Source organism: Pocillopora damicornis, chromosome 6, assembly GCF_964200805.1.
Source record: "Pocillopora damicornis chromosome 6, jaPocDami1.2, whole genome shotgun sequence".
NCBI lineage: Eukaryota > Metazoa > Cnidaria > Anthozoa > Scleractinia > Pocilloporidae > Pocillopora > Pocillopora damicornis.
In genome coordinates this window covers 6,729,175-6,742,621 of record NC_142675.1, presented here as the reverse complement: position 1 = coordinate 6,742,621, position 13,447 = coordinate 6,729,175, and the positions used below count along the sequence as shown (strand labels likewise).

The 13,447-nt window shown below is 37.4% G+C and overlaps 1 protein-coding gene across 1 annotated transcript in view; it reads right to left on the bottom strand.

The window, feature by feature from the left end:
• Positions 1–13,447, bottom strand: part of LOC149043669 (uncharacterized) — a 28,091-nt gene that overhangs the window by 11,653 nt on the left and 2,991 nt on the right. The window contains exons 2-6 of the mRNA XM_089210691.1: positions 11,616–11,963; positions 9,898–10,152; positions 4,466–4,738; positions 504–554; positions 131–219 (exon numbers count right to left, since the gene is read on the bottom strand). Of these exons, the coding sequence (XP_089066817.1) occupies positions 131–219; positions 504–554; positions 4,466–4,738; positions 9,898–10,152; positions 11,616–11,963 (1,016 nt within the window). The remainder of the gene's footprint in view (positions 1–130; positions 220–503; positions 555–4,465; positions 4,739–9,897; positions 10,153–11,615; positions 11,964–13,447) is intronic.

Sequence of the window (13,447 nt, the reverse complement as noted above, 5' to 3'; positions counted from 1 at the left end):
ATGTCATTTTGTTTTAACAGAAATATTGAGATTTCGGTCAACCTTAGATTGATTAAGATTCCCTTTTAATGATAAATATCATGGCAGTATTCTATACACTCCAGTACACGGATCAAGTAGATTATCTAACCATTTCTGGAAATTTCGCAGCAACTTCTGAACGTCTGCTACAGTTCCCCTGTATTGTCGCTGTCAGGTAAACTTCTGTGCTTTCTGAAGCTGAAGAAAAGCCGTGTCCTTTTACATTTACGAAAAACATGAAGAGCCTTCGTTCACAAAAACTGTCGAGAAGTGGCCTGTTCCATCTAACAATAATTCAGCTTGAACATTGTTGTGACTGTTTGTGAGTCTACAGTCCTTCGCTAAGTTCCAGGCCCTCAGTGACCTAATTCACTCTTTGTCTTTTACTCAAACTCATTTTGTAACACTAAAGAACATACTATTATGATTACATAGTTTTACATGTAATAGAAAAAGGAAAATGCCTATAAAAGAACATTTACCTGCGGGAGTTGTTTGGGATGAGATGGCAACTGTACTTGAAACTGTTTGAACTGGGGAAAAACAAAATACGACTTAAAATGATCGACAAGAAATTTTAAATTTTATGTCATCATCATACCAACCTCAAATTACATGATAATAATAATACGTTAGCTAAAGTAACTTTTTTCACGGAGGTTCAGGGCCAAGTTTGAAATCAAAGGTCAAGTGACAATGTGTCAAGTGTTAATATGTTAATATTATATATATATTAATAATAAATTTTATTTAATTTTAAGATGCAAATATCGAAAATATCGGAAAAATATATTTCCAAGTAAAATGGGAAAGGTTTGGCAGCGCCAGGTTCGCCACAAAACGAACGCACAGCTTATCTGTTCGCTCGATGGAGGAATATGTAGATGTAAAGACGTTTAGATGTGTACTTGTGTATGTTGTGGCTCAATTTTATCCTTGGTTCAAATTTTACTTTCTTTTGTTTTTGGGTATTGTAATGTATGATACTGAGTTGATACAAAGGAAAATAAATAATTAACACAAATATCTAAGTACACATATAACAACAAGACTATCGACAGAACTACATAAAAAAGAAACGAACTTACACTTTGTGGCGTAACCAGGTCTGGAAATAAAACTCTCAAACAAAGGTAACACGGCTCTAGCAAAAACTAACGAAACGACTGACTTATCTGAAATCAACTACTAATGAGAAGTATGTAACGAAAACAAAGTTTGTACTGGAGAGAAATAAAGTGCTAACAGCACTACGTAATTCTTCCACAACCTCATGCAAAAGCGCGGGCTTAATTGAATCGAAACAGAACATCACAATAGTAGTTCAATTGAAAGAAAAACAATATAAAATATTTCCGCAGTTACTTGAAAATAGACAGAAATTCAAATTCTAGTTGCTACATCCCAGCCCCTTAGGTTTACTTTAAATATTGGGCGATTAGATTTCAAATAATGAATAACCTAAGAGTCCCTTAAGTTAGTCCACTCGTGTTCAAAGTTCACGCACATCTGGTGCACAAATCCAAATGAACCAGCTTCCAGCGACGATGGCAGTACAAATCATTCTTAATGAAGACTCCTAGCGGCAAATTGAAATGCGATCGAAGTAACAAATGGTTATTAGTCAAAGATTGTGAATCAATGGGACTGAATGCTATTGTTGAGAGTCAATGGTCGACCATTGAGAATTCCCTCAACTTCTGCCATCAACGTTGGCCGTGCGTCTCCAGAACCAATTGTTGCTTTTTAAAAAAGGGCTCGTAAGATCTTTCTCACTGAACGAATCATGCGTTCCCAGACTCCTCCCATGTGTGATGCTTCAGGGAAATTAAACTTCCTCTTGATGTTCTTCTGATGTAGGAAAACTTCTATCTTCTACTGATTCCAGTTGTTTAGGGGCTTCAGGGATTTCTCTCTCTCTCTGCTACTTAACTTCATACCATTGTTACCTCTTACCATCTTTGGCGTCCCTCTTCTGCTGATGAATCTGCATAGAGCGCGAATAAACGATTCTGTTTCGAGAGACTCGCTCACTTCAATGTGGATTGCTTGGATAGTCAAGCAAGAGAAAAGACACCATACCGCAGTGGGCCAAAGGAATCTCTGCCAACGGTAGAAAACAGGGGTTTATCTGGAATAAGCATGTTACCAGGTAAATCTAACATCAATTGTAGGCCCTTTGCAGCATTTTGTTTTTGGCATGTCAAACAGTTACTGAATACTCTTCAAAGAGCAGCCCGTCCCCTTAAGATCCAGTACTTTTCTCTAAAACTGGTCTGGACATATTCTTGACCTAGATGACCCACAGACTGATGAACATCTATAATGAGCAGCTTGGTAACATGGTGCTTTGAAGGTAACAGCAATTGATGTTTCCATTGGTAATCCGATGAAGAATTTTGAAGCCGACATCCAACTCTCAATATTCCTGCTCCATCAAGAAATGGTCTAAATTTGTACACTGAACCAAGTGAGCTAATAATCTTCAATTTACGCTTCTCGTATTCTCCTAGGCTCAAGTCTGGGAGGGCTTTAACCACTGGCGAGAAAGCTAGTTTTTGCACGTATGTGACGATTTGAGCCTCTGCACGTCGTAATTCGTCTATGGACAGCCTTCCACAAGGTAATGGATCAACAGGGTCCTCTTCTAAGCAACTTTTGCTCTAAAGGAATTTTTCTTAAATCTCAGACGCCAAGAAATTCTCTTCTTAAACTCAAACCGTGACGAATATTGCAGAATCATTAGGTCTAGTGGTCTTTTATCCTCCATGAGAGTAACATGGTCTGTTCGAGCTTGACTTCTGACTGCTGGGTGTAAAAACCTTAGGGCCTCTGAACCAAACTTCCCTCTTTAATAACTCCTTTACCGTTTGTTTTCGGCCGGCATCGTCAGCTGGGTTGTTGCTTGTTGGCACGACGTTCTACTGGGAAGGTTCTGAGCCATCATGTATCACTTCCAGGTAATTGGTCACAAACATGTAGAATCGTTTGCCTCTTTGCTCTTGATTTATTGCAGGACAGCTGTGGAGTCTGACCAAATCACTGTCTTGTCAAATTTTGTCTGAAATTCCTCTTGTAACGTCTGATTCATTCTGACAGCTAAAAGACCGGCTGACAATTCCAATCTGGGTATAGTCATCTGTTTCACGTGAGCTACGCGAGATTTCCCAGCGAAGAAACTGCATTGGGTACGGCTATTTTCATTGACGAGTTTTGTATATGACACAGTTCCATAAGCAGTCTGAGAGGCATCTGCAAAGTGGTGAAGCTCTGCATTTTGTACTCGATCAAAGTCGATCGCTTTCAAACATATTGGTAACGCAACACTTGAAAGCATAAGTAAATTTGATAGCCATCGTCTCCAAAAATGAGATTTCTCTCCCCCTATATCTTCATCCGAGGTGAGTCGTTGTTTGCAGAGACTTTTTAGCTAGTGAGGTGACTGGTGATACTATGTCAAGTGGATAATAAATGTAGCTAGTCACTGATAGAATCCCTCTTCGTGTGAAGGACATACCCCTTGGTACCGTCTTGAAGGTAAACATGTCGCTATCCATGTTACACTGAACACCAAGGGTTATTTCAATAGGAAGTACACCAGAATTTAAATCCAAATCCAAAATTGACGAAGCTCTGTCTGAGGTTGGAATGGTTTTGAGGACCTCCCTCCTGTTACACAACCATTTAGTCGATCGAAATCCGCCTCTTGACAATAGAACACACAAATCTTCTCTCAATTTACTGGCAACTTCATTTGATTGCACTGATTTCAAACAGTCATCCACATAAAAGTTCTTCAATACTGTGTCGATCACTTAATTGTCAAAGTCTCCTGCATTGTCTTGAGCCGTCTTTCCTTTGAACCAAAATTGTCCCAACTTGGTGAAGACGTGCTACCAAAAGATGTACTAAACAGGGTCCTTAGAAAAGTCATCGTCAGGCCACCAAAGGAACCTTAAGGTATCAACATCGTTTGGATCAACCATTAATGGATGGAACATGGTTTTGATGTCTGAGGAGAGAGATACTGGTTCCTGACGAAATCTTAAGAGGACACCAAACAGGCTGTTAGTCAAGTCTGGACCACTTAGTGGTTGGTCATTGAGCGATGTCCCTTTGTATCGAGCTGTGCAGTCAAACACCACTTGCAGTTTCCCTGGCTTATTAGGATTGAAGGCAGCATATAATTGACTGGTGATATCTTAACTCGAGGTTGTTCATTGTGGTTTCTGGCTTGAGAATACTGCTAACTAGCATATGTGCTGTTCGCCAGGCACAAAACGTCAACCTCATTACCAGGGTCTCTATTCCTCTCTGTTCGGGGTTGTAATGATTCACTGTGTGGGAAGTTTTATTGACGCAATGTAAACTGGTATTAAACATTTTACCGTTTTAGTTTATATATCCAAAGTGCTTAAAAATGCTCCAAGATGTTTCTACTCACCTTTTATGTGAAGTCTCACGGTGGCTTTTGCTCCATCTCCAACGTCATTATGTGGGACACATTTGTACTCGCCATAGTGCTGAGATTGATTGACGTTATTGAGAGTATACTCACTGTTACTGTTCTCGCTTAGGAGGCTGCCATTGAAATAGAACTTGTAAATTGATACTTGTGGCACAGCAGCCATAACTATGCACTTGAATGTAACAGTGTCTCCTTCAGTGACGGTATTTTGTGCAACACTGGTAGTGAGCCTCACACCTTCAGGTTTGTCTAAAAATTTAAATCAAATCAAAATCTCAATCTCAGTTTCTTTCATCGCTCATATATTTCGCTTTGTTGTAAATCATAACCTCTTTTAACAGTCTAGAGGGTGCATGACCATGCAACAAGGAAGGGTTAATCTTGTATCGTCCACGGAGTGCTTTGGGCAGAAAATATAACGCTGACTTGAAGCAAAATACTTTAACTTACACATTGCACACTGAAAAACAATGGCATTACTGCAGCAAGAAAAATAACACCAACTATATTTTACTAGTATAACTATTTTATATCCTCTGTTAAAAAAAATGGGCAATTTGTGAAGCTCAGCTTTTTGTCTTAACGGACATAAAACGTTGTCGCTCTTGAAAAATTTTTGATGAAAATTCTTAATTTTGAGCCAGAAGACGAGTGCAACAGTGCCCTAGACGCTGCACGTGAGAGGATCTCATCTTGCAAAAAAACGGGAAACCCAATTTAAATCCAAGACATTCCTTATTTTCCTCAATTGGTACCAGAATGATATGTTTATCTAAGAAATTCCTGAGGAACAGAGCCTCCTTTGATCAATTTAAGAGAAACCTTAAGTCAAGTGCCTCATAGGCTAGATGCTTCTCGGTAGAGGAGCATCTTCAAAATTATCAGGGTTTTTTGGCTCGACTCCACTACCAAAAATGCAAACAAAACATTCAGTTTTTTGTCAACCATCCAAACTTCCTCAAGTTTGCTGTTGCGGAGTGCTTTAGCAGCAGCAGAGCGAAAAACTAAAAGGAAAAACCAGGGAGATTTTGGTCAGGTTGTGTTCATACAATCGTGGCTAGTTTTACTTCCTGAGAGTCTGAAACAAGCTAAATAAAATTAAAATTGTGATGATTAGTATTTTAAATTTACACGGGAAATAGTATGTAAACTGCTAGTTTGAATGAAAAACCTTAGGGAAACTAAATGAAGGAGGGAATTCATCACAAATCCCTGGATACCTCTACAGTAATTCTACCGAGTTGAAAAGGAGGCAATTTCCCAGACACAATTCCGGATATTTTTCCATACTGTATTGATATCATTTCTACAATTCCTGCTGACTGCCATCGTAATTAGATGTTGAAAGTAAATGAAAATAAACCAGTACGAGAAGAACAAGAAGTGTTATCAAGTTCTTAAAACATTTTTGTGAATGCCATATTTTATACATGGTTCTAGCTTTCTAAATCGTTCTTTTCTTCTGTCAACCTAACTCTTCTAGCAAATCCAAAACTGTTAAAAATTTGAAATTATTTTTAAACCAGAAATGGATAGCTGTGCTTGTGATAGAATAGTATGGTTTTTGATATGGTTATAGTAAATCAACAGTCGAATTATTGCTGTTTTGTATTACACTGTCTTCTAAACCTTGGACCAAAAATTCAAGTTCGTAAGAAATAGAAACTTTAGTCACAATTCTTAAAACTGTTTGTTTCAAATAGTTAAGATTATGATATACATAAAAAAAACAATACTTGCAATGTTACACACGTGTTAGCGAGCGCAGGCTCTCTTCTAGGAGGAAAAAATCAACTTGTGGCGTACTCCCCCTGAAGAGTCCTGACCTTAAGCCCATAGAAACCTTATGGCGTGAACTCAAGTTCTATTTGGAATCAAAAGTAAAACCTCACAAAAAGCAGGTGCTTGTAAATTGTATAAAGAAGTTCTGGAAGAGGAAGGTCACGCCGGTGAAGCGTGCACAATACATAGATCAAGTTTTGCAAAAGGTTGTTCCAGCTATGGTGGAGGCTCGAGGTGCTGAAACGAAATATTACAAAAGGCTTTGTTAAGAGCCACCGCATCCTGCTCCACCAAACTCTCTGTTAGACATTGCATTATGGGTCGCTCAAAATGGCTCTTTCAGGAGCCACCAAATCTGATGACAGTCAAGGATCAATATGATCTTTGTATCGCAAAGAATTTCCTACAATATTGATATAGTTAAACACTGGGATATCGTTAAGAAACTTCGTTTCTCACACTAAAATTGTTAAATGAAACAAAGCATGCAGAAATTACAAAGATTATGATCAGTTTGCGTAAAGCGAAACGAAAAGGGAAAAAGGAAAAGAAAAAAACTCCTAGGTTGTGTGGAGCCACTCAATTATGGAACGTTAACCGTTAAATGAAATATAATTATATTGACATCACGAAGATTATAATCAGTTTGCGCAAAGAAAAACCAAGGTGATTTTCGTCGAGTCATTTTCGCCAAGTCATTTTCGCCAATGTTTATTGAACCTCAAGAAACCTACATCGAATGAAAGCTAACATGTAGTGGTATATTGCAACATAAAAAGAGCCTATAAATGCAGTGAAGTTCACAGAAACGGACACGGCGTTCTTTCATTGTGTTAATCACAAAAAATGGCAACGTAACCTGTGACACGAATTTCGTTCTTACGACTGGGGTTCGTTATCAGATCGAATGAAATTCACGTCATATGTAAGGTTAGATCTTAACGTTAACTAATGTTTGGTTTTAAGGGTGCTAACAAACACGGTGGAATTTTTCAGAAAGCAACTGGCTTTCCTCTGGAAGTCTCTGCTGGCAAACGGATCAAACTTTGAAAATATTAGTTCAAAACACCATCTTTTTCTCGGGATTTGAAACTAACGTCATCATGAAGCAGGACAAAGGAAAACTGCTCTCGATTACCTTCCAATAGCAATAATAATACTTTACGGGCGAATAAAGAATTATCACCATGCATGTTTTTTTTGTTTTGTTTTGTTTTGTTTTTTAATTTAAACGACCTGAGACAAAACTATCAAGTAATAGAGGCTTGGAAAAATGCTTTCACGAAACAACGCCTACGCGCGTCTAACGTCATTATAATTATTTTAACAACAATTAGCACGCGGAAGGACGCCAAACTTAATTATTGTCAACGTAAAGTTGCAAATAACTAGGTAGTTTGCATGTAATGTAAACTAAAAGAGACCAATCCGATTACAGACTTTTCGATCTGACTTAGCCGTAAGAGAAGAGTAAAAGCCCAAAATCGTCCGCTTCAGCCACTTTTATTATCACCATTAAAATTGAAAATCTATCATGGAAAGAAAGTTCTGAAATCGTGAACAGTATTCGGACGTTTACCGTTCAACAATCATCAATTCGTCCCAGCTTAAAGAGGGGCAGAAAGTAAAGGTGATCTCGGGAAAGACTCGTAAGAAGCACATGGCAGTTGTGGATTGCTACCCCCGCTAGAAGTGGAAGTTCAGCAAACTTTCACAGAGAGCGACCTACCGCCACGCCAAACAAGAGCAAAGAGGAAATTGGTAAGTATTCGTTCAACAGACTGCCTCTGAGTTCGACATACCTATACTTGTTAAGTTGAAGAGATTTTGATGCATTTTGATTTTATTCGCTGATTCCAGAGTCACTTTGGCAGAAACAAATGAAACAGCGGGAGAGAAAAGTTACAAACAAAAAAAAACAGGAAAAACCTAAAGGAAAAGTAAGTATCAGCAAACATATATTTTTTCAATGTTAATAGAATTTGTTGCTAAACTTCAAGAAAAATAACACCAACTATGTTGTTACTAGTATAACTATTTTAAATCCTCTGTTAATAAAAATGAGCAATTTGTGAAGCTCAGCTTATAGGATTCTTGTCTATCCAAGCAGTAAACTGACGCTTTTTATCACGAAATTTCTCTGAACTTTTGTTTCAAAACAAACATTCAACGAAACAGCACTCTTTGTTCAAAGGAACTTTTGCTCAAAGAGCCTCAAATTGTCACTAGAACTTTCGCACGGAATTTCGACGAAAGTTCACTTGAACAAAAAGCAAAATTCGCGCATTTCCGTTGCGTTACTTTTGCACAGTACTGTACATTTAATATTTGTTTGCCGAAGGTGAAGTGAATATTGTTGAACGATCTCCAAGACGAAGTTGAAGCGATTATTCAACAATCTTCACTGGGCCCAATGCTGCAATCTCATTGGCTAGGGCGAAATGCCATTTCTGGGCATTTACGTTGTTTTTGTTTGTTTGTTTGTTTGTTTTTTTTGTTTGGTTGTTTTGTTTTGTTTTTTCTTTACCTGATAAGAACAGAAAGCGGTCCAAATTGTAAATAGACCCTGATCACTGAATCAAATTGGTTGTGAGCTACTAAAAATTAAATAGTAAATGCTGAAGGGGTGAGATGTGGACCCCATATCTGGCTTTGTATTGAACTTTAAGTTGTAACAGGTCATGTTTTGAATGTGGTGTACTCCAAGAAGGCTTCAAAATCTAGAGATTAGCATGCTGTTCAGGCTTGCTTTTTATCAGCTCCTGACAACAGAGGTCCAATACCTGCGCAAATGTGAACGCTGAAACAATTAGATATCTCTCATAGGGGGGCGGCGGCATAGTGCTTGCAAGTTACACAATCTCCAAAAATAGAATGTCATAGAAATCAATTACCCAAGTGCAGAGTTTGTCATTCCTTTCCCTGTCTCTAAATGAGAAAAAAGTGAAGCTTGTAATCCTCCATAGCACAGTCCGTCACTTTTGTGTCATTTGGCAGTCGAGTATTTAGTATAAGATGGCAAGGCTTACGAGTAATAAGATATAAAATAGATTCTCGCCTTGAAATAATATATTTTGAATGTCACACATGCAAATATGTGCGCAAATCTTGGGTATGCAGTTCTAGTTTCAACCGATTTTCGCACCTGTTAGCTGATCTCAGCTATCAGTAAAAAAAAAGACGTTTAATATCTCAGCTGACAGAAGTTTGACCAATTCTCAGCTTTCAATTAAGCCCCAACCAGAGCCCTCACACAGAATCAGAATATGCGCTCGACTTGTGCGCCAGTCAAACGGAACGAACTTTGGATTGTCACAATGATTCGGAAATGGTTTTAAGCCCTTTTCTGAGTTAAACACAGTCCAACTGACGCAATGACTTGGCAAAAAAATGTCATATCCTTCTAAGTAACATAACATGAGCAATAATTATACGTAAATTCAATTGTCCCAACCAATAATTGGGACCAATGCATACAAAGCCGAAAAAGATTTGATGCAGAATTCTGTTTCCTTTCATTTTTGAACAGATTTTTCAGTTCCAGGTAACTGTCACCCCAATAACATTATTCGCACTGTAAATAAAGTAAATCCAGAAATAGAAAATTAAGGTTAAAATATACTTACACTGAACTACAATTGATGTGTCAATAGAAGTGACTTCCACTGAGTTATTGGCTTGACATGTATATTTTCCTGCATCTGTTCTGTTTATATTTTCGAACTTTAAAAACGTAGCTTTCTTCCCTGAACTTTCCAGTACTCCATTTCTAATCCATGCCACATCCGGCAGTGGTCTCCCAGAAGCTCCACAGGCCATGGTGACAGGGGATCCTTCAATGTAATACTTTCCTCTTAAAGAGATGTTTATAAGTTGTGCCTCTGAAAGGTAAAAGAGATTATAATTATCATTCCTCACATGGCGTAGCAAATCTTACTTGGACGGAGTCTTAAAATTTACCAAATTTCAATAAAATACACAAAAGCATCCAGCAATTGGCCCCCAACAACCAACTAGCATAAGGAGGCTCAAACTTCATTCAGTAAAAGTTAACCTGTTGGCACTAGCTATTGGAGAACTTGCTCACAGGCTAAATTATAAAGCAGAGCCCCAACCTGGAGAATTAAGGGCTAATTCAGGAAGTTATACTCTTTGGGCTAAGGACCCTGTCTTCTAAGCTACTTCCATTCCAGAGGATAAAATGTTTGCTGCCGCACAAACAAATAGGAACAGAGCCAATCAAGCCACACCCCACTTGGAACTTGGTCTGACAAAGGATCTACAGGAGACATCCTCAACCCAGAGAACAGAAATTTTGATGAAAGAGAAACTATGGATTCTTCGCAATAAAAAGAATATACCAGTGGCATGCTGAATGCTGCCTGCCCATTACTTAAAGTTAAAAGAAGGTCCAGTCTTAGTTAAAAAAAGATGTTTGGCCCTGGATTTTTTCTACAAGTGAAATATGAGACATGGATTGGCTTTGGGCTACAAAAACCAAACACAAATGATGATTCTTTTGCCCCTTTTAAGCCATAATAACCTAGTATCTTTCTATTGTAATAAAATTCGAGAAGAGAAGTAAAGTGACAGTGTTGTATTACAGTTAAAATAAACCAACAGAACATAGCAAATGCATAATTAAAATAAAGGAAAGAAAGAAAGAAGATTATGTAATGGCGGGTGAGCTCAAACAATTTTTATTCATGAGTCATAAATGATTAAAAACAAGCAAGTGAACATAGTAAACAGTGGGTTTGGATTCTTCACAAGCAAGTAAAATCGGTAAAGCAAACAATGAGTACATGAGTATTGAGACCTCACAAATGTTTTCAACTTTGATCATGGTCAAATGACAGGTCTCAATTTTTGTCCCTTAATATCTGAAATTACTTGAGGAAGTCACCATTCTGTTGGCAAAATTTACATCTGGAAACCTCTAAGATCATATAATCCTCAGAAAGCAGCAAATGGCACAGTTCCGACTTTCATTGCGTTTGGCAAGTCCCTTTAAAAGGCAGGATTGTTTCTAGATTTGACTGGCCATTTTTAATTGACAGCTTTGCTAAGAGAAAATCTCTGTACTCAAATTAATAATGGTTATCTATGCATAACAGAGCAACCCAGTAATTGGTGCCAGAAGAATAAAGCAACAACTCTATGATAACTCATTGATTTCTTACTGATGAGAAACAGTAAAGTAAATGGTAGAATTACATTACAGCAAAGTAGTTTGTGCATATTTATGTAATTGTTTATTTTTCCAGATCTCAGAAATATGAGACACAAGTTGAATACATTTGATTTATCTTTGATTATTGATGTTTATGTCTGTAATACATACCTGCCACAATAAGCTGCACTGTACTTTCTACCAAGTAGGAAAAGCTTCCCCAAATCTCACATTTAAATTCAGTATTGTCTCCAGGGTTGATGTTCTTGATAACCAGGGTAGCTCTTCCTTCAATTCTAACTCTTCCTTTGTAAGATGGAGGAATATTAGGATTTTCTTGGACACCATGACTACCATTAACCATCATTTTGACAAATGTATCATCTACCAGAACACTATAGATAATGTTCTGAATGCTATTACGTGGATCAGTGTAGTCCCACACCAGGTTAGCTTCGCTACCATTGTTAAAATAGCTTGGATCAGAAGGTTCCTGGGTAAAACCCACATCCACACCCTCTAAAATACACAACCATAAACATAACATTCTCAGCTTTTGAGTTACAAGTGTGAAGATAATATTTAAGACAGAAGGCTTAAATAGAGTCCACCACCACAGAGGCACTAATTTAGTGTGAGCAATAACAACAATAAGTGTAAATATGCACTACATTGGCGTATTCAAGCTAATATCAATCAGCTCAAAATATACTTTCATTTGCTAAAAAATAAGGTTCAATAACAGTAATGTGAAACTATTTGTGCCTTTTGGAAAATCATTTTTGACAAGTTCCACTTCCTTTAATTTCCAAAATGTGTAAAGTGGTGAATTTCCAAAGTTTAAATGAGGTACACTTGAAGAAATTTTTTGAAGAAGAATTTGTTGAGGTGGAAAAATGGAAAGCGGAAATTTCCACAAATATTACATGTAAAACCATTGAATGAGGGATTTGTTATTGCACACATTTCATTTTCTAGTCTTTTGGCTTCTAGTTTTGGAAAATTTGTATGGTCTTATCTGAGCATCCTTCCCACCACAAAAGATGTGCAGGAAAGAAGAAAACAACAGAAAAGAAACCATTTAAGTGTTCTTGATGACCAGAACAAATTCTTGTGGGCTTTAAAGTTCAGTGCTGAAAAATTCATGTCTAAAATTAGAAAAGAAATCAAAGTTCACACGCATCACTTCTGTCTGTATTCTTGCCCTGTTCTACAGTGTGCTACCAAGGCATATTTAGTGTGTTCCATTGCCTAATAGGGTAAAATAACAATTAATAGTGAACAAAAATTAACAAATATTTGCTGAAGGTGAAGTAAATATTATTCAATTATCTTCCCATTGCCTTCAGCAAATAATTGTGTTAATATGATTGCTCAGGTGCTTCTGAGGTCTGATATAAATTCTGTAAAATAGTAAAAAAATTTTGTGCACATTTTGTAACAGTTGTGTTGATTACTTGTATCAAGATGAGCAAGGAATTTTAAGAAGTTAATTTTTTTAATACCAAAAACTTTATCCCTTTCTTTCAAAAAGTGTTCTGCTAATCTTTTAGCATCTTTTGTGCTCTTTGCAATTTAATTTTCTCCTATTGCATTTGTCACTCCCTCGCAAACACTTGACAGGAGATGAGGCAGCGATTTTGAAATTTAGCACCCTTGCTATGAATCACCCTGCACACTGTGATTATGGCAAGAAATGATGCAATCCCTGACCAATCAGAGCATGTGCATCTCTATAATCACCTGAGTGAGCAATTATACTAACAGTATAGTTATCTGAGTGAAGTCATCACATAACACAGGGTATTAGTTACAACAATGACAGCACAAACAACAATGCAATGATCAATATCATGTCACATGTGCATGATTTTCTGAAAACTTTGGCATATTAAGCTGGCATAAAAATTCCAATGTTATAGCAATAGAAATAAGAAAGACACCAAACACAATTTTCTACTGTCTATAGCCTTGGTCATAGAAAGGATGTCAACAATGGTCAA